Source organism: Macadamia integrifolia, chromosome 10 (assembly GCF_013358625.1).
Source record: "Macadamia integrifolia cultivar HAES 741 chromosome 10, SCU_Mint_v3, whole genome shotgun sequence".
Classification (NCBI taxonomy): Eukaryota; Viridiplantae; Streptophyta; class Magnoliopsida; order Proteales; family Proteaceae; genus Macadamia; species Macadamia integrifolia.
The window spans coordinates 7917060-7938769 of NC_056566.1; the positions used below are offsets into that span (position 1 = coordinate 7917060).

The following is a 21710-nucleotide window of genomic DNA, read 5'->3' on the forward strand; positions in this document are numbered from 1 at the left end:
GTGTTTAAAGGAAACTTGCATTGTGCATGGTGCATGGTGCAAACAAACCATAAAGACAAGTATTGCAAAAGTTTGATGTACCTCCCAACAATTAGGCTTTCTTTTGTAAGAAAATTGTGGGAAACAAGTGATCTTGCCTCAAGCTTTGTTGTTGAACTTACATGGCAACACATAACTAACCATATCGACGATGAGCAATTCAACACAAGAAAAGTCTCATTTAGATTCTTGGTAAATTATCCCCTAAGAGGTAAGAAGCTATTTTAGGTTGAATCAGTATCTTATTAACATTTTTTCGTACTAATGAGGAACCCCTTGAAGCTGCTTGGTTTTATGGTTCAGGCCTAAGGATAAATCCTGGTTATTCACAATCATGCCTACCCCATGTAACAGATCAGTCACAGAGAGACTTAATATGGACACGTCTGTAGACACACAACACATTTGAAACCAGACGTCTGTAGACACACAACACATTTGAATCCAGTTGATTGATTGAACCAATGCCCTTTTAACAGTCCAATTTACTTTCCAAAATAGATATTCTAGCTAGCTATCAACTCAATTGAACATTTTAACAATTTGATTTGATTGTTGAATCATTCATTCCACAAAAAAATGGGTTGACGAACTGCCTAGGTTTAAAAGCAGAATTGGATGTAAAATTTGTGGTAAGATTTTAAAGAGAGAGAGAGAGAGAGAGAGGGAGAGACCAAACCATTGTGACTCTCGCTAACAAATAAACTCATCTCATTTTAAATCATACTAGCGGTTAGCAAAGGGGCAGTTTGGTCATATTTTAAATTCTCCAGATAACCACTTTATGACCCTGACAGATTTTTGCCAGCCTTCCATACACTTCAAGGAAGACTCATTATGCAATTCCTCATCTCCCATATAATATATATATATATATATATATATATATATATATATATATATATATATATAGAGAGAGAGAGAGAGAGAGATTTAAAACCCACATTTTAATATTTTTTGCTTCAAAGACCCAACAATCTCTTCAGCAGAATCACTTGCAGAGATGGCTGGGTTTGTTGGGATTCTTGTCTCAGATCCATGGCTCCAAAACCAGTTCACTCAGGTGGAGCTGCGCGGCTTGAAGACCCATGTGAGTAAAGTTCTTAAAGCCTTAAACCCTAGTCCTTTTTCTTGCTTTCTTTCTAGTTGTGCTCCTCAGGATCTCTGTTTTTTGTTGTTGATTTTGTTTCTCACATTTTGGACCCGCAACAATGGCGATTGTTCTTCAGTTCCTTTCCATAAGGAGGGAGCTTGGTCAAGTAACCTTCCGTGACTTGCCTTCGAGGATGTCGAAACTGAAAGTTGTAGGAGACAATATGAGTGAGGAAGAGAGGGCTTCGTTTCTGCTCGAGTCCTACGCGAACATGGATGAGGAGGTCGATTTCGAAATCTTTCTCCGGGTGAGTTCTTTGAATGGGATCATTGGAACTATTACTTTTAGACCTTGAATCCATTAATGTGTGAAAGATCAGATTTTGTAACTGAGAGGAGTGAACTTTTGTGTGAAGTTTAATGCCTGGACTTGAATGGGTGGTTTGGGTGAGCAAAATTTTGATAAAATGATGGCAGGTTTATCTCAAAATGCAAGCTCATGCAAATGCTAAAATGGGTAGTGGGGCGAAAAATTCTTCTGCATTTCTAAAGTCTGCTACGACTACATTGCTTCATACCATCAGCGAATCTGAGAAGGCAGCTTATGTTGCACATATTAACAACTACCTTGGACAAGATGAGTTCTTGAAGAAATGCCTTCCTATAGATCCTTCCACTAATGATCTCTTTGAGATTGCAAAGGATGGTGTCCTTTTATGGTGATTCCCTGTTAAACTTTGGGTTGTGTTGAGTTTGGATTTTGGAGATGATTTTTTTTTTTTTCCATTGGTACAAGTTTAGTAATTTGAATGTGTGTTTTTTTGATGCAGTAAGCTTATCAATGTCGCAGTCCCAGGTACTATTGATGAACGAGCCATCAACACTAAGACAGTACTCAATCCATGGGAGAGAAATGAGAACCATACACTATGCCTCAACTCTGCTAAGGCCATAGGGTGTACAGTAGTTAATATTGGGACACAGGACTTCATCGAAGGAAGGGTAAATGCATGCTTTCTCTGTTGTGCTTTTTGGAATTGGGTTATAAGCTTGTTGTTTATCTTATTATTTTTTTTTGCAACTTTTTAATATTCTCATGTGTTAGTAATATCATTGTATAAGATAGCTATGATTATTATTTCTTAAAACCTGCATCTGGCAAGCTTTTGTTCCGTTGTTCACATTGTAATGTTTTAGTCTGTGCTCTGAATAGCAGTGATGATTTCTCATTTATGCTTGTGGGGGTAATAAACTGCCTTCGTGGGATGCTGAATGGTGCCTGTATGACAGCTGCAAAATGTCTTGAGTGCAGATATGTTACACTTCTGCATCCAGACTTCTATTATTAAAATTAATTTTGGTGGAAACTCTAATTTCTTTGTCTTCCATTTCTTTTTATTCTGCTCCAACATTGCCTCTCAATAACAAATCAAGGTTCTATTCAGATATTTTGTTTAAAATCTTTTAGTTGCCTACATTACTACCATTTTATCTACGTTTTTAGTGTTTGTAGTTCTTTATCTACTGCTCCTAGTTATTCTCTATGCTCTTAGTGTTTTTAGTTCTTTATCCACTGGTCCTGGTTATTTGTAAGAGACTAATTTCCTATTCTATTTTTTCTTTCAGCGGCATCTTGTGATTGGGTTGATTTCTCAAATTATTAAGGTATGGTGTGCTGATCAACCACAAAGCAATCATTTTGATGCATGTGCAAATTTAGTTTGTAGAGTTCCTGGACTAAAATCTAACCTGTGATATTTGCACCGGTATCCTTGTTTGGATTTTGGAGGCATAAAAACAAAAACTTAAAACTTCACTTCAAATAGATTTTTGACGTGGTGAACATGATCCTTACTGTTTTGATCTTTAGATACAACTATTGGCCGACCTCAACTTGAAGAAAACACCCCAGTTGGTAGAGCTGGTTGATGATAGTAAGGTGAATTGTCATTTCTTTTAAAAAATCCTAGTCTTCCTTCTCTTGGAACTGGTCTGAAGTTTATGTTTTCCTCTGTGACATAAGTTGCATTCATGTGTCAATAATCAACAGGATTTGGAGGAGCTAATGAGCTTAGCACCAGAGAAGATTCTACTCAGGTGGATGAACTTTCAGCTGAAGAAAGGAGGATACAAGAAAACCGTTACAAACTTCTCTTCTGATGTCAAGGTAAGTGACTTGACTCAATGGAAGAAGAAATTTTCTCTCTTGTTTTTATTTCTACACTATAGTCATTCTTTTTCCTATGCCTTCACAGACAGCTTTAAAACTATTATAATTTCATGTTGTTTGGCATTTTTAACCACAAGAAATGATACTATCTTTGATGAGTGAATCACAGCTATTTTAGACAGTAAAGAGAGGAGAAGGTTTACAAAGGTAGACATTATGATACCTGGATGATCAGCGTGTTACTAATATTGGTACTCATGTATACTTCATAGCTACAAAGTACTTTTTGGGCTTTCAGATGTTCATGTTTCTATCTTTCTTAAATAAAAACATATAGATGGTATATTATAGGCAATTTACTGTACAAAAAACAGTCTTTCTTTGGATTTTCTTTGAGTTGGCAAGCTGTGAACATTGTTCTAAAAAGAAAAAAGATATTTGGCTTGGAAAAGATAAACACTAGATGAGATACTTGAACCCATTCCTAGTTCTAGGATGAAAGTGTTGCATCCCTCTTTTTTGCTTCCTTATCTGTATCTGACTATCTGCATTCATGTCTGCATATGGCCTTTCTTAATTATAAGTTCAATCCTGATTGTGCCTCTGAAGTGATTTAATCTAAGCCTAGTTATTGGTGATCTGAACCATCGAATGTAGAAATGCAACCCTAAAAGCGATGTAAAAGGTAATGGAAAAACAAGAACAAATAATGCACACAGGTTTACGAGGTTTGATAAGATTGCCTACGTCTTTGGTGAGATGAGATTCTGCTTCATTATCACTGGAGAATAGAGTTACAGTGCTCGTCCTTACACCTCTTAGAATTGCTTACAGAAAAAGTAAATCTTGCTACAAATATATAGCGAAAAACCCTATTACCAGAAAGTACAAAATTGTCGGGTGTCCTGCACCTGTACTTACTGGATTAAACTGCGACTGAATACTAGACATTGTACACCAACATCAGATTGCTCAACCAGTTTTATGAGTTTATGGCCCTCAAATATTTTCTTAAGTCAGTAGACTGTTTTGGGTGTTAGGTTTTGACATTCTGAATTGTTGGACTGTGTTCCATTTGTTTAGTCCAAAGGTCCTAAAATACTGGTATTTAGACCACAAGCAGCAGAGTTTGGTCATGATGGATAGAATTGCCTTAACAGTTGAATTTAGGGGGGTTATTGTTTGTCTGGCTTTTCACTGATGATTTTCAAAATGATGCACTTTTGAGTGCCCATCCTGTTTGGAGAGACCAGGTTTTCTTATGTTTATCCTCAAATTTGTTAGTTTATCAGTTTTTCGGCAGATTTCCTTTTTTCAACTCTGTTGAGCTGACACTTTGTGTCTAGTCTAGCCAATTAATGCCGTAAGTTAGGAAACATATAATTCATGACATTATTTTGATACAGACATAAATTTTCATGTCACTCTTTTCCATTTGCTTCCCAGTTATACTTTGGAATGAGTTAAATTTGGATTATTTACAAAAATCGTCTTCTGTATGGCTTCTGTAGTTAGCTGAAAATGTTGTTCATCTTTTCTATATCTGTATTTTCTCATATAATGGATCCTTTGATTCAGAGTGACGTGCACTTGATTAATTTTTTGTCATATGTAATGATTTATGCATCTATTGGAAATTTCTGAGCTTACTAAGTTCTGCCTCTGCAGGATGGAGAGGCTTATACATGCCTACTAAATGTTCTAGCACCAGAGCACAATATTCCATCTACATTGCCTGTGAAGGATCCCTTACAAAAAGCAAAATTAATCCTTGAACATGCAGATCGAATGGGTTGCAAGAGATACCTAACCCCAAAAGACATTGTGGACGGTTCTCCAAATCTTAACCTAGCTTTTGTTGCACATATTTTTCAGCTCAGGTGAGGGTGAAAAATGACCAATTCTGGAGCATTTGTTTTTTTTAAATTGATTGGTGATTATATGAACAGTTAGACTCATGAACCAACATCCTTGAGCATAAGCATATAAATGGCCCAGTTGACATGCTAATGTGCATTTGCATCTCCGAACTGCTTATATTTGTTTTAGTTGCACTAAGATGTGTTTTTATGTATTGGAGAAAATGGTGCTGGAAAAAAATAGAAGTAGAAAAAGAATCCCCTTTACACAGTTCTTTACTCTTCCAAATAGGTATAATCATGCATCGAACTATTGATCAAAAGTTGGTGAAATAATGCATTCATGATTGATGGAGAACAAGATTATGCACTAGACAAGATGAATTGCCTTTCTTAACCACCATATGCCTATTCTGCCTGCCATTTTCTTTTGATTATTACTTTCATAATCATAGTTCAAGATTTTGGTTGAAATCGACTGAAATCCTGCACGTTTCTGCTAGCCATTTCGTTTGGCCTGAAAAAACTTCAGGGAAACCCTAGTTAAGTATCTCTAAACATACTAGAACATTTAGATTGTAAAAAAACGTCCAAAATGGTAGTTTGATTTTGTATCCTACATTGGTAGTGTACGATTACCCTTCTGTATACCTTCTTTAATACGTAGTAGCTAATCCTGATTCTGTAGAATCCATGATGGTCTAAATTGGATCTGGTGATCTGGTCCTCCTGATTTGGATCTTTGCATGATTTGGATACACGTCGGCTATTACACTTTAAAAGAAAAAAAACCAAAACAAAGCTTCCGTGCATACATGTTGACGGTGGAGATTAACAAACAAACACGTGGTAGCCTACTAGCCTTATGCGAGGCTTCTGAAATAATCGAGAGGGGAGAGGGGGTGCCACCTGTGCTGGAGGAGGGGGAGGGGATAAAATTGCAAAGCGGGAGAGAGAGGGCAAACCGGAGCATGAGGGGGAGGGGGAGGGAGAGAGAAGGGTTAGGGGGCTGCGTCACTTGTGTGAGTTTGCAGTGGTGGAATTGGCCCGTTACTTCTGCCATTGAATGGACATCTTCGCTGCCTTCTCAGGATTCATTGATCTCTCTATCAAAACCTTCTGAGCATTTGGTCTCCATGACTCTTCAAGTAAAAGAACTCAAAATATGGAGAGAGAGTTGCATACATGACAGGGAAAAGATGGGGATTTGATGTCATGCACTGTAATGTTTGAAAAAGAAAAATTAGTGTATCCAAGCCTTAACCTTTAGTGTGATGTGCTTCTCATGTCCAAAGACAACCTTTCTAATGCACTCAAACTATTAGATAGTTTGGAATCATTGCACCAGATGTTGGACTATTTTTGATTGCTGACTACCATTCTAGAGATCCCACATATTGTCTGAATTTAAAAACATCGACTAAAAAGCACTTCCTTATCTTTTATATTCACCCAAAAAAAAAAAAAAGCCCTAACTGTCCATGATCTGGGTTCTTCTGGGCTGGAGTTGTATTTTGGCCTGTCTCCTTTTTTTTTGGGGGGGGGGGAGAGGGGCAGCTAGAGACTAGTACTAATAGGAAGTAAAACAAAGAATATAGGATATGGAACTAACAGAACAGAATATGAAACTATATCTAATAGAAAATAGAAGAATTGAGAGAACAAGGGCTGGAATCAACTAATCCCGTGAAGAGAATCCACCCAAGCAACTATGAATCCATGGCTGCCAAAAAAAAAAAAAAAAAAAAATAGAAAGTAAACTGAATTGGTATATTACTTCAAATTGTTTGGGGAGTATTGACACAAGTAATTGTGTTTTGCATTACTTTGCTCTCAATAGAGAGGATTACAATTTATATAAGAGACGAATGCCCTTGTCAGCTAGGGTCCTATACAAGGTAGGAGACCTTACAAGGTATGAACACATGCAATATAGAATCCTACCAAAACTGGAATACCAAGACTTTGGAAATAGTATATTGAGTTGCCTGATTGGTAGGACTCAATATACGTCAATACACCCCCTCAAGGGGAAGAGTCAAAAGCGTGAATCTTTAACTTGTAACACATGAATTGGAACTGTGCGATTGGTAAGGCCTTCTTAAGAATATCCACATTTTGGTCCTTGGTGGAAATGAACTGAACAGAAAGTTATCGCTGCGCAACCTGTTCATGCACAAATGGTAGTCTATTTCCATATGTTTTGTGCATGCGTGGAAGATAGGGTTTACAACCAGGTATGTAGACCCAATGTTATCACACCAAAGAACCGGAGGGCTGCAGATAGGAAGCCAAGCTTCTTAAAGAGCGATTCTAACCAAATAAGCTTAGTAGACGTTAAGGTTCAAGGTATCGGGTTTCGACCCTTGGGGAGACCAAAATTTTGGTCAAAACCTGGGAAATTTCGAAGAAACGGAATTTTTCCCGGTTTGGTGGAAACTTTGGTTTCGACCCCCAAAATGTGTTTTTTTTTCTTGATTTTTTTGTACATCCTATTTTAGACATTTCTAACACATTCACATAATTAGTTTCACAGAAAAAACACATAAAGTCATCCATGTGGGGGAACCAAAAGTTTGGTAATGCACGTTGAGTCGACTGAAAGTCTGAAACTATACTACATAAGTACATAGTCTACACTAGGTGTAGTCTACAATCTATGTCAGCACATAATACATAATACAAATGATCCAAAGTAAATAATAATATTACATCATCATGAGTTATCTCTCAACACTCAGCACTCAGCACTCAGCACTCAGCACTCAACACTCAGCACTCAGCACTCAGCACTCAGCACTCAACACTTAACACTCAAAAGTCAATTCCAAGTAGAATGTCTAGGCGGTTCCAGTCCATGAGCTGCGTACTACTGCAGATGTCGTAGCCGCTCCTCTGAATGCACCACATATGCGTCTCATGACATGTTTTGGTCCCAATTGTTTTGGTAGTCTATTACTACTCATCTATAAGATGCATCATCAACATCAACTAGGTCTCCCAGCTTAGGAAATAGCTCAATCACAATTATAGGATGTGGATATAGCACACAAGGTTGGGATGGATACCTAAAGATACTGTCAACAAAAGATGACCCACCACTTGAACTACCCTCCTATTCAAATGAGGTAGAAGATCCACCATACTGTCCATACCCACCACTATATCCAAATGAAACAGTGCTCTTGAAGGATAGTCCACCGGTATATACACCATACAATGGATACCCATAATGCGATGCAGCTGATCCGGCTCTCTCAAAGCCACTATCACTATGATGTACTGGACTAGGGCTCGAGTGAATGAATTCTAGTGCACGCCAACACCCAGATCCTCCACTCTGTCTGAAACTCATGGCTTTCATTGTGCCCGACAAGCTAGATATATCCATACTTTGGCCCAAGCTGCCTTCCTTAGGTAGATTTTCAAAGATCGAAGTTTAGATTGAAGTTTTTTGGGCACAAGGGGAAAATCTTGAGTGTTTCCCCAAGTTTTCCACTTCACAGAGAAAATAAGGGAAGAGGGTCGAATTTTTGAGAATAGAAGACTTAGTTTCCCTTAAAAGCATGTTATATAAGGGCTAGTTCCACCTAAAAGGTCGAACCAACTGGTTCAGTCAAAATTTCTCACATTTCAGTCAAAATATGGGAATTTTCGGTCAGAACATGTTGAAACCTATCGAAACCTGTGACTTTAAAAAGTCACAAGCTATATGGTATTGGGCTGCTGCGATACCGTTGAAATGTGTGAAATTTAGATGGTATCGGTCGACTTCTTGAACCATGGTAGACGTATCAGCCAAGGCCATGTATTCCAACTTAGTGGAGGATTGCCCCACGGTCATCTGTTTATAAGAAGTCCAGGAAATTAGATTTGGACCAAATAGCATAGCTTCTTGTGGACCAGTAATTGTCAGAATTGCCTGCCTAGTCAGCATCACTGAAGGCATGAAGTGAGGTGGAGGAAAACTGCTAGATAAGGAGGTCATGACCACGGCTTGCCTTGAGATAGCGAAGGATACACTTGACCATCATCTAATGATCCTCAGTGGGGGCATGCATATATTGACAACACACCCTGCTGATAGAAAAATTGACATCTGGTCTTGTTAGAGTTATATATTGGAGAGCGCACACAATTGACCGATATTTGGTTGGATAAGAGTAGGGGGCACCTCGTGTGGCTGATGGTTTGACAGTTGTGACCATAAGTGTCTGAACAGGTTTGCAATCAACCATGCCAGTCCGTTTAAGTAAATCATCAATATAACGGGCCTGAGAAAGGAGACCCTAAGTGATGCTTGATAGGAGCGATGCCAAGGAAAAAAATGAAGTGGACCGAGGTCCTTGATGGAGAATTCGTTGGCCAATCTTTGAAGGAGAACAGAGACTTAAGCTTGTGAACTACTAGTGACAAGGATGCCATCGACATAAATAAAACATACACATATGTTGTACTTGTGTGATAGATGAATAAAGAGGGATCCGTCTGAGATGCACGAATCGCCAAGTGCAAAAGAAACTGGGTTGACCTCTGAAACCATGCTTGCGGGGCCTGTTTAAGCCCATAGAGATAGCGATGAAGGTTGTAGACATGAGACAAATGGGACTTATCCTCAAACCCAGGCGGCTGAACCATTAAGACCTCTTTAGTTAGAACCCATTATAAAAAGGCATTGTGCATGTCCAGTTGTCGCACCAGCCACCACCGGGAGATTGCAATTGCCAAGATGGAACGAATGGTGGTTGTTTTGACAATGAGAATGAAAGTCTCATTGTAGTCCAAGCCTTCTTGGCGATGAAAACCCTTGTCCACAAGACGCGTTTTGTATCGCTCAAGTGAACCGTCGGCCTTGTGCTTGATTCGATAAAACCATTTGCAACATGAGGTCATTAAATTTCTCTGCCATTGCCTGTTGCCTCGTTGGAAACTTGCTAGCCTATTAGAAGCAGGTTGGTTTGATGGGTGGGTTGGAGGAGCATTAGGGAGAGGCTTGAGCTGCATACTATGGAGGGAGAGGTGAACGCTGAGGGATGATTTGAAGACCATCAGGGTGGGAGGTGTGGGTTGTGGCGGCCACGATAGTAGGTTGGGAGTCAGGCTGGCGTGGGGGGGGAGCGGGAGTAGCATAGATGTCTACTAGAGGATGGGTACGATGGGGAGGGGAGGGTGGTGAAGGAGGGGTTGAGCTAATAGGGGAGAGTAGGGGGAGGCAAGGGGTATAGGAGTAAGGGAGGGGGAACGGGTGGGGGAGGGATTGTTGGGTGGTAAGGGCAACAAAGGATAGGGAAGACTAATGGGGGCCGTGGCCCAAGGAAAAGAGAGGAATGGAGGGGGAGACGGACCAAGTGGAGAGACCCTAGAGAATAGGAAGCAGGACTCATCAAAATGTACATGACGAGCAATGTAGAGTCTGTTTGTGGTCAAGTCTAGACAACGATAGCCAGTGTGAGCTACTAACCTAGAAAAACACATGGAGCAGATGAAAATCCATTTTAATGGGCATTGTGTGGACGAAGGTATGGGAAACATTGAAAACCAAAGGTGCTAAGGAAGTAATGGTCAGAGGACTTCTTGAAAAACATGTTGAAAAGGAGTGATATTGTTACTTACCCAAGAGGGCATGTGATTAATGAGGTAACACGGCATCAAAGGCATAATGCCAGTACTGCTTAGGGACAGATGCATGCCTAGCAAGGAGAGAACGGTTTCAGAAATATGGCGATGGCGTGCTCAATAGAGCCCTGTTGTTTGTGACTGTGAGGGCAGGATACCTTGTGGGAAATCCCTAATTTAGAGAAGAAGGTGGGTAGGGAGCGGTTTTCACCACCCCGGTCTGTTTGGATTGATGTTAACTTTTGTGAGAAGTGGTGTTCAACAAGAGATTGAAATTCATGAAAGATGCGAAATCATCGGATTTATCAATCATAGAGTAAAACCAGATGTACTTGGAAAAATCAACAAAAATTAAAAAATATTTATAACCTTCAGGGGAGGGGGTGGCACAGGGCCCCCAAAAACATCATTGTAAACTAAATCGAGAGGAAACAAACTAACAGAAGAGGAAAGAACTAAAGACAATTTAATGGCCTTGCAAAGTTGGCAAACTATACAGACTCGACTCAACTGTGTGGACTGACACGGGAGGTTATTCGTACTACCGGAGAAGACGCTTATGTGGGTGTTATCCCAAATAGAATATAGCATAAGGACTGATTACTGATAACCTTATCCAAAGGGAGAGGGGGAAGCAGTTCAAAGGGATTAAACACCCTTCAACCAGCTGTCCAAAGGGATTGAACACCCTATCCACCAAGATTGCCAATAAGAATTAGGATAGACTGGAATTCTAACATCTTATGTAATTCAGCCAAGAAAAGATAAAAGTAACAGAATGTAAAAGAAAACTAACACTAAGACCTCAACTTATCTAACTAATAAATCCGTATTCCTAACTCTTAACTCATTTAGGCTCATTAAAGTGGTATATTACAATAAAAACCCCTTGGACCAAAGGCCCAACACATGCAAAACCAACCCAAGGCTTATTTCTACTAAAATAAGCCTACTTTTGTGATTTTTGTGCTCCAGAAATGTAAGAATTCATTTCTTTTTTTGGTAGTATTGAATGCCTGACCATTAATTCTACTAGTTTATTCACTGTGTTTTATTTTTTTGAATAAGCATTATTATATTTTTTAGTCCCCTCCCTATAATAAAGCATATTCTCAATTAGTGTTGAAGCTAATATTATCATTTGTTCTATTTAGAAATGGCCTCTCATCCCAGACAAAGCAAATATCCTATGTTGAAATTTCACCAGATGAGGCACAAGTGTCTAGAGAAGAAAGAGCATTCCGCCTTTGGATCAATAGTCTTGGAAATTCAACATATATTGATAATGTGTTTGAAGATGTTAGAAATGGGTAAGCCAGTAACATCCTCTGTATGTGTTTTGATGGTAGTGTCCTAGCTGGGTTATCTTTTGCCATGCCTAACACCATCTTTTCAATATGTTATTCTAATTCCTAACAACTGTTTCTTTTCATCTGCAGATGGGTACTCTTAGAAGCCCTAGACAAGGTTTCACCAGGGATAGTGAATTGGAAGATTGCAACCAAACCTCCAATTAAAATGCCATTCAGGAAAGTAGAAAACTGTAACCAAGTTGTGAAGATTGGGAAACAATTGAAGTTTTCTCTGGTCAACATTGCTGGACATGATATCGTGCAAGGGAATAAGAAACTAATATTAGGTCCGCACATTGTTCATAAATTAACCTTTATGGGCATTTTGTCTCTGAGATCTTGGTTGGAATTTCTAAACTCTGCTTCCTTTTGTATCAAAGCCTGGAAAGGGCTTCTTTAGGCATTGGCCTGTTGACATTTACAAATGCATTGAAGCATTTGATTCATTTTTGTTGCAAGAACTTGTATTCAACACATAGTTATTGTTTTATGCAGCTTTCTTGTGGCAATTAATGCGGTGCAACATCCTCCAGCTTCTAAAGAACCTGAGATTCCATTCTCATGAGAAGGCAATCACAGATGCTGATATTCTAGAATGGGCCAATAAAAAAGTTAGGGATGCAGGGAGGCATAGTCGTATGGATAGTTTTAAGGTATTGTAATCAACACTGATTTCTTTTCAGATGTTAAGGTTGCCAGGTGACGGTGGGGTGAAGGGCTCTATGAGATGTGTTTAAATTACCACTAAATTTTGATTGTGGCACTTTTGGGTTCACGGTTGAGACCCAAGCAGTTGAATGCATACCCAGATGCATGCTTCAGTTTGTCTGTATATTAGTTTTATCCTATAGCTTGAGGTGCTTATCCTGATACTGAATTGTGATCATAGTTGTCACGGCGCCAAGGCGATGGAGAGCTGTCTAAGCGCTTAGGCGAGAAGGCGCCCGCCTTAAGGCGAATAAGGTGCCAAAAAAGACGTTACTATTTTTTTAATATATCTATAATATCTAGTATAACTGTATAACAATGATATACTTAATTTTAAATTGCTTGTAAAAAATCAAGCCTTTAAGTTATATCAAAATACAAGAAGCACGACTTTAAGCAACATAAAGGGAAAAAAGTACACACTTTAAGCAACATCAAGAGACAAGAATCAACATTCAACATGAAATTCATATCAATGCAAATTGCAAAGTGATATATTTTCTAACATGAGAAAACACAACAAAAAATAAAAAAATTATTCATAAAAAAAAAGCTATAAATAAAACAAAAGGCATAACAACATATAATTCCTAATGAAATATTATAAATAATATAATATTTAACTATTTAAGTATGTAGTTAGATATACTTACCTCTATGATGCCCAAAACGAGATCCACAAAGTCCATCATAGACCATGAGTCCATGAACCATGATATTTTAATGTTTAACACCCTGTTAATCAATACGTATAAGTTAGTGATACTAAAGCACTAAGCAACAAGAGAAACCTTGTTCCTTAATATATGAGTCATGACTCATGATAGGTGATAGGCTATGGGTTCCAATCCTACCTGGGGAGAATTAAAAACACCTAATGGAAATTGAGAAACATAAAAATAAACCAAAATGCTAAACTTTAGTAAGCTTTAAAGTATAAATTTTAAAACAACAAAATAAACCATCAAGCTAAACTTTGTTCTTGTTTAACCATAATCAAGCTAACAAATCAACATCTACTTCTTCTCCCTCCTATTGTTGTTGACTCATAGAATCAGTTGGCCCATCACCAAAGTCTTCTTCAATATCTTCATCATCACGCACCACATTGTGGACATCTTCTTCAACTTCATCATCTGACGATTCCTCAATAGTGGCCCTCCCCCTACCACGACGTGTGTAGCAAATATTGGCTGTACTTGTTGATCCTTGAGCCCTCCTAGGTAAATTACGACCCCCCACCGATGTAGATGCACCAATTGCTCTATCAACATCTCCCCATGTGAGGTAGTCTCCAGGATGGACTAAATCTCTATCTTCTTGCTCCCCTGTTATCCATTCACTACTCCAATTCATTTCATCAAGAATTAATGGATCATAATTGCTGCCCTTTTCCCTTCTTTCTTGGAACCTTGAATGAAGCCGACGATTATATTGGATATAGACTAGATCATTCAAGCGCTGATGTTCTAGTCTATTCCTCTTCTTGGTGTGAATTTGAATCCATAAATACTCTTTATTTAAGTCAAGAAATAGATGTAAAAAGTATAATTACAAACTAATATTTAAAAAATACGTACAAAATCAAATGTGCTCCAATTGCACTCACAACCGAAAGCGGAGCAACAAAGGCCTAATATGCGTATTGCATATTGTTGAAGTGTAGGGGCCGAAGATCCATGTGTTTCTCACCAAGAGACTATATATAAGGAAAAAATTAGATACACATATTGTTAAATACTTATTAAAATTAAAAAAAAAAAAATACTTAGTACTTACTAGGATCCAATGCTCCTTCACCGGCTTTCCGTTGTTTAATAGCCAAACTCCTTGAAAAGCTACCTTCACATTTTCTGTACATTTGAGACTTACGTATGATCTTATCTTGCACAGCTAAGTCGGGCACCATTCTTTCAATACCTATCATGAATGCATCTTGTGTTTTACATGATTCTTCAAAAGGGAGTCTCTCATCATTGATGTAGTCAAAATATTTGCTAGCATTTAGGAAAAAGCCAGCAGTATATAAAGGTCGATCCATTTGGACCTCCCAACGGTCATCAATAATTGCTAACACCTTCTTCCATGACCGTTATTTGTTGGCAAAATTTACTTTATCCTTTTTTTTGCTATTTCCATTGCCAAATAAACTTTAGGCAATGCAGGCCTCTCATCACCATCTACTAACCTCAAGACAACTAAAATTGGTTGGGATGCTCTTAAGCAATCTAGTACACGGTTCCAGAATGTTTGTGCAAGTATTGTCTCAAGTACTTTCTTACCTGCCTCTGTCTTGGACAACTTAGAACTATTCCAATCATCAGATACAAATAATTGCTTCAAGGCATCCTTGTTCTTGTACAGACTTTGTAGTGTCAAGAATGAGGTAGCAAATCTTGTAACTCCAGACCTCACCAGATCTATTCCATTTGTCTTTTTCCTCAAAGCATCAACAAGTTTGTAATGTCTGTAGATAAAACTTGTCATTGTTTTTGCCCTCTCTATTGTTGTTTTATAAGCTTTCAACTTGCCAATGCCCTCTAACATGAGGTCCAAACAATGAGCTGCACAAGGAGTCCAATAAAGCTTACTCCGTTTTTCCATCAACATTCTACCACCTGCAAAATAATTAGCTGCATTGTCTGTAACTACTTGTACCACATTATCCTCCCCAATTTCTTCAATTTTACTATCAAGCAGCTGAAATAACATGTCTGCATATTGAGATTCACTAGATACATCTACAGAGCCCATAAAATAAGTCCCCAATGGACAATTGACAAGGAAATTAATCAAGTGTCTACCTCTCTTGTCAGTCCACCCATCAGACAGAAGAGTGCACCCGTGCCTTTTCCAATAATCTTCATATTTCTTCTTGATACAGTCAATCTGAGCTTTTTCATCCTGTAACAAGGGCACTCTCAACTCATGGTAAGAAGGGGGCTTATATCCTGACCCAAACTGCGCAATGGCTTCAACCATCTCCTCAAAGCTCCTTAACTTGACTGTATTGAATGGGATGCTAGCTTCATAAAACCATTTTGCAACATATGCATTAGTTTTCTTTCTGTTTGCATTTGATTTTAAGCTGCTTTGTATTGTTGTCTGGGTAGAACCTTTAGACCTCCTCTCACCAACTATTTCTTAAGGAGTCTGTCGAAGATTCTATAAGAATCTATCAGACCCTTTACTGCCACTTGTGTAATAACATTAGCTTTATTCCTTTTGGAAGATGTCCCAGAGCTTGGCACAAGGTTCTTTATTGAGGAGTCTATAGTTGGGGGCCTTGGTGCACCAGACTGGAGTTGCCCTCCACTTTGTATCTCTTCAGGCAAATCCTCTCCCTCCTGATGATCAACAGAATAATCCTCATCAAATACATCAGGCTTCCTCTTCTGATTTCGCATGATAGCTTCATGCATCTCTCTAGCGATTGCTGCAGTTGTTTTTGGGCACTTTGATATATCTCCATACCCACCAATTAAATGTTGCTTAAGCCTTTTGATTCCTCCTTTGGCATCTTTTCCACAAAGTGTACATCGCACTAAGTTCTTATCATTAAGATCTGGCCAATATCCATACTTTCACCCGGGGTCTTTTGATTTGGCCTTCCTAGTTGGATCTTTGCTTGGATCATATGTTGATGCTCCAGTGCTCGCAGATGGCCCGCCACTACCACTAGTAGCCATATCTATTTGAATAAACTACAGCACCACACAAACATAAGGAACAACAACAAGAGAAACTAAGTAAGAAAAAATAAGAAATAAAAATGAGAGAAGGCATTGCACTAATGCACAACAGTCAATAGTAGTAAAAAAAAATTCATAAGAGAAGAAGCATTGCACTGCCACTAATGCACTCTACAATCTACAAAATAATAACTAATGCACTACAGCCTACCTACAGTAGCAGGGAAATGCACTAGCAGGAGAAGAGAAGGAATCATGCAGGAGTAAAAAAAATTCATAAGAGAAAAAGCATAGCACTAATGCACAACAGTAGTAATCATGCAATCATAAATTCATAATACAGATTACAGTCTACGTCTACTTGCAGGGGAAAAAGAAAGGAAGCACTAGCAGAGGAGCAGAGAAGAAGAAGAAGAAACATAGAAAGAACCGGCAGCCTCCATAAGAAGCATTCGAGAACATCAGAGGGGAAAAAGAAGAAAAAAAAAGAAAACCAGATGCAGACGAAGAAGCAAAGGAAGAAGAGAGGAAAAATAAAAAAAACCCAGCCGTAGACGAAGAAGAAGCAAAGGAAGAAGAGGGAAAAAAAAAACTCAGTTGCAGACAAAGAAGAAGCAGAGGAAGAAGAGAAAAAAAAAAGTCGTAGACGAAGAAGAAGCAGAGGAAGAAGAGGGAAAAAAGAAAAAAAAGTCGTAGACGAAGAAGAAGCAGAGGAAGAAGAGGGAAAAAAGAAAAAAAAAATCGTAGATGAAGAAGAAGCAGACTAGCAGAGGAAGAAGAGGGAAAAAAAAAATCAGTTGCAGAACCAGAAGACGAAGTAGCAGGGAGGGAAAAAAAAATATTACAAACATACCTGAAGTCGAGTAGGGAACGATGGATTTCAGCCAAGTCCAACTTCAATCTCAATCGGTCGGTTGAATCAATGAATCCAAAGTTCTCTAGGTTTAGAGGCGGAGAGAAGTTAATGGCAGAGAGACTTCACCGGGAGAGAGAAACATGGAGGGTTTTAAATTATAAGCCTTTCATGTTATATTTCCCGCCACTACCAAACCTTTTTCTTTTTTTTTTTTGTTCACTTGAGGGTGGTAAAATGATTCCATGCATCTCACACCATTTAAAAACCTATACTTCATCAAATGAAAAGTTTACAATTAGAATATAAAAAAAAAATAATTAAGTGAAAGTAAAAAAAAAAAACACACACACACACAAGGCGGTCACCTTGCCTACCAAGTCGTTCAAGGCGCCAAAGGCGACGCCTTAATACCAAAGGCGACCGCCTTTCCTACGTAAACAATTGCGTCCCTCGCCATGTCCCTAAAAAAAGGCCTAGGCGACGCCTTGACAACTATGATTGTGATAGGTTCAGAGAAATCGCATGTGCCTTGAACCATTCTAATTTATGGGTGATAAGTTGCTTTTTTCATATTTGTATTGTTCATCATTTGATATCATAGTAATATCAGTCATTATGAGGATGTTAAGAAGTTGCTTTCCTATTACGGTAAACTACCTAGTATGGCATCCATGCATGCATTAGCCTCCACATGATGAGCTCTATTACCTAAATCTACTGAGGTTGTGTTTGATTAGAAAATAGTTGTCATGTCACCTAGGTGAACCAAGGTGGTTGGGGGGGGCGGGGGAATTTTAGGCGACACCAGCAAGGTGCCTCGTGCACTGGGTTCCTCTTTTTTTCCTTTTTTTTTTTTATACCAGCAAGGTGCCAGTCCAGGCAGATGCCTAGGTGACACCTTATCAACTATGGAGTATGGATTAGAAGTCAAGTGGGAGGGGGGGGGGTGGAATTCCAAAGTAAAGTGAGGTGGGTAGAAAAAGCAACTTTCACATTGAGTTTCTATTTGGACTGAGGTGAGTGAAAAATAATTTCCATTCACAACGGAAGGAAAATAAGAGTTATTTGGGGGTCTCGGTTTCTTTGCATCTTGGCTTTTGTTTGGTTTGAGTTTGATTGGGTTTAATGAGGTTTTGCCTCTTTTTTTAGTTTGATAGTTGTTGCACTTTCCTGTTCTTTGCTCTTGTATTTATTTGCCCCCCCGGACCTCGCACATGTTTAGTTTGGTATGGCAATTTTGCATCACTTTCTGCATTTTGACCAACCAAAGTGAAAATCATTGTTCCAAGTAAAAACCCTCTACCATCTTGAATTAGTTTTCTCAATTTTCATTCACTTCACATTTAACCAAACACTGGTGTGAGCTAAAACTTTTTCTTGTTGGGTGCCCCAAAACTATCTCGACTTTTATGGGCTTATTTGTATTTCAGTATTCTCCTTATCCTAGAACATTGTGATGGACTTCATTAACAAGAAAAATGAAGAAAAATATATGTATGTGATGAAAATGTTTTTAGAAACATCTTTTCTGCAGTCTTTAGCATTAGGTATTCTTGATGGGGTGTGCATATTGATGTTCTTGAGCCCTCGTCTCAAAGAATTTGTTAATCCCATCCTTATGTTCTCTTTGTCCCTTCAACAAATTAACAAAATGCTCTCCAAGTTTTATTTATATGCTCAGATGATCATGAATTTCACTCTTTTTTCGTCTGCTTCTCTATTTCTTTCTGTAGAGCTTGTGCTTCATCCTCTTAAACTAGGATATTCCTGTGCAATTTAAGGAATTCTAGCTCTACCTTTATGTGCTGAAATTGTCATTAAAGATGATTATTATTCTTTCTTAAGAAGATTGTGGTGATACTTTGGATCCAGCTTTGACCATGTAATTGCTGATGAGTTCTCTTACTATGATTCCATATTTGCAGGATAAAAGGTTGTCTGATGGCATTTTTTTCCTTGAATTGCTTAGTGCGGTAGAACCAAGAGTTGTTGATTGGAGTCTTGTTACAAAAGGGGAAAACGGTAAACTCATATTTTCTGACTGTGATAGTGAAGGCAATTTCCTCAAAGCTTCCTTTTATGACTTGTGAAAGTTTTTCTGAATGATTATTTTGTTGAATTTATGCACTATTATTATTGGAAAAATTCCATTGATGTTCTTGAAATGAATCCTGCATTTTACTCATTAACATGAATCTGTTTGTTCAGGGTGGAACTTGGTCAATAAGAGGGGTGTGACGCCCTCTATCACATGTACCTATACCCATCTAACATATATAGTAGGGATTAATTTTGTCAAAGTTCATTCATTGCCTTAGAGACTGATACGGCCAAATTGATTGCCCAGTAGGGTAAGAACACGTGGTATCTAAGGAAAGGACACGTGTCGCTCACCTGTTAGAGGCTGCAAGGAGTCTGACCGTGTCAACCGCGTGAAGAGAATATTCCCCACGAAGGGGATAAGACGTATCCGAGTAGAACTCGAAGAGGAAAGGAGGCGGACCCGAGGAGGACTCCTCCAAGGAAAAGAGAAACCCTAAACCCTAAGGACTATAAGAGAGGGCCTGAGCGGAGGAAAAAAGGTAAGCAAAAAAACCCTCACCATTACCCTTGTGAAAAGCTGTGCGGCCGATCTCTAACTTGGGTGTCGGAGGACTAACCCCGGATAAACATCTGGGCTTCTGCCTTCTGTATTTGTGCAGGATCAGCTCATACGGATTTTCGGCAGCAACAGATTGGCGCCGTCTGTGGGAAACAACAGTAATGGTGGGGAGAACCTACAATCGTAGGAACACTAGAGCAGCGTCGAATATAAACATGGGGGAGAAGGAACCTTCAGGAGGGCTCCCTCGACGGAAATCGGAGGAGAAAGGGGAAACGATGATTGGGAAGGTTTTGCGAGGGACCAGCGTTCGGCCGGATATTCGGTGTGAAGAGATAGTAATCCTCCACCCCCTCCTGGAGAGCAGGAATATGTGACAAGGGAGCAGTTCGAAGCCCTCCAGGAGAAATATAACCGAATGGTCGAGGCAATGAAGGAGGTCTCCAAAGTTGTATCTCAGAAGACCGGCAGAGCACCGCGAGGCCCCCATATCCGGCTCGAGAGAGCTCGAGATGAGGACCGGAGCAGTACGGAATCGATAAGGTCCGATCATAATCCTCGAAACCGAGTGATAAGGGAAAGTCCCGCACACGGGGGAAGGACGCGACGTGCCGCCGGGGCCAAACATGGGGAACCATGCCAAGGAGACGAGCAGAGAGGAGGACTCGGGGTTGAAGTAGATGATCCTGGACCTGAAAGATGAGATCAGGAAGGTGGCAGAAAACCAGATGGGAGCTCGCGAGCCAGACCTCACTAATGACACGGCTCTAGCTGATGAGGTCATGAGGGACCTGCTCCCGATTGGCTTTCGCCTGCCAAAGTATGACACCTACGACGGGTCTGGGGACCTCGTCGATCATCTGGAAGGCTTCAAGGTTGCCATGTAGTTCTATCGAGTTTCGGAAAACATCATGTGTCGCGCCCTGCCATTGACGTTCAGAGGAGCGGCAAGGCTATGGTACAACCGTTTGCCGACGAAGTCGATCCACAGCTTCAGCGATTTATGTTACTTCTTCGTGAAGGGATTCTCCAGTAGCCAACCCCTTTAGAAGACCACGTTGAACTTGACCAACGTCAAGCAATATGAAGGAGAATCACTACGAAACTACATGAAGCGCTTCCAACAAGAGAATATCACGATCAGAGGTCTGGACCCGAAAGAAGAGTTCACAACCCTGCTGGGAGGCGTCAAGGATAAGGAGCTGAAAAGGTCTTTGGCGAAGCATACATCGAGGAACCTGGCCGAGTTGAGAGCTCGGTGCGATAAGTACATCCAGATGGAAGAAACCCTTCAAGCCGATGAAGAAGCTGAAGGGAAGACGGGAAGGAAAAGGATCTCAAGGGGCGACGACAAACCTTCCGAAGAAAGCAAAAGACGAAAGTTCGAGCGTAGTCGGGCACCCAGTCCACTAAGGAAGTTCAAGAAATACGAGCCCCTGAATTGGAAACGAACGGATGTGCTGATGCAGATAAAGGACTCTCCAGATGCCAGAGCCATGAAGTGGCCAGGGAAGATGGGACGACACCCCGAGAGACGCAATATGGACAAATATTGCCACTTCCACAGGGACCACGGCCACGACACCGAAGATTGTTGACACCTCAAGGGGAAAATAGAAGGAATGATAAGAAGATATCTAGGCCGATTCGTGGACCGCGAAAAGGAGGATGCCCAAGACGGTAATGACCGCAGAGACATCCGTCGTAGAGATGGCAGAGGCCGC

The 21710-nt window shown here is 39.7% G+C and overlaps 1 protein-coding gene and 1 long non-coding RNA gene across 3 annotated transcripts in view; both read left to right on the top strand.

The window, feature by feature from the left end:
* Positions 1 to 954: 954 nt before the first annotated feature.
* LOC122091227 (fimbrin-2-like) overlaps positions 955 to 21710 on the top strand; it is a 30958-nt gene continuing 10202 nt past the window's right edge. Inside the window, exons 1-12 of one of the 2 annotated variants that reach the window (XM_042661082.1) lie at positions 955 to 1129; positions 1269 to 1439; positions 1609 to 1850; positions 1962 to 2133; positions 2758 to 2796; positions 3002 to 3070; positions 3182 to 3298; positions 4970 to 5181; positions 11931 to 12086; positions 12216 to 12415; positions 12624 to 12781; positions 19310 to 19406. In XM_042661082.1, the coding sequence (XP_042517016.1) occupies positions 1043 to 1129; positions 1269 to 1439; positions 1609 to 1850; positions 1962 to 2133; positions 2758 to 2796; positions 3002 to 3070; positions 3182 to 3298; positions 4970 to 5181; positions 11931 to 12086; positions 12216 to 12415; positions 12624 to 12781; positions 19310 to 19406 (1720 nt within the window). In that variant the 5' untranslated portion in view covers positions 955 to 1042. Of the gene's footprint in view, positions 1134 to 1268; positions 1440 to 1608; positions 1851 to 1961; positions 2134 to 2757; positions 2797 to 3001; positions 3071 to 3181; positions 3299 to 4969; positions 5182 to 11930; positions 12087 to 12215; positions 12416 to 12623; positions 12782 to 19309; positions 19407 to 21710 lie in introns of both variants that reach the window. The other variant, XM_042661083.1, reaches the window with a different exon arrangement.
* On the top strand, positions 12788 to 17006 carry LOC122091228. Its single transcript, XR_006143877.1, has 2 exons — positions 12788 to 13091; positions 16896 to 17006. It is a non-coding gene; the product is annotated as an uncharacterized LOC122091228 (long non-coding RNA).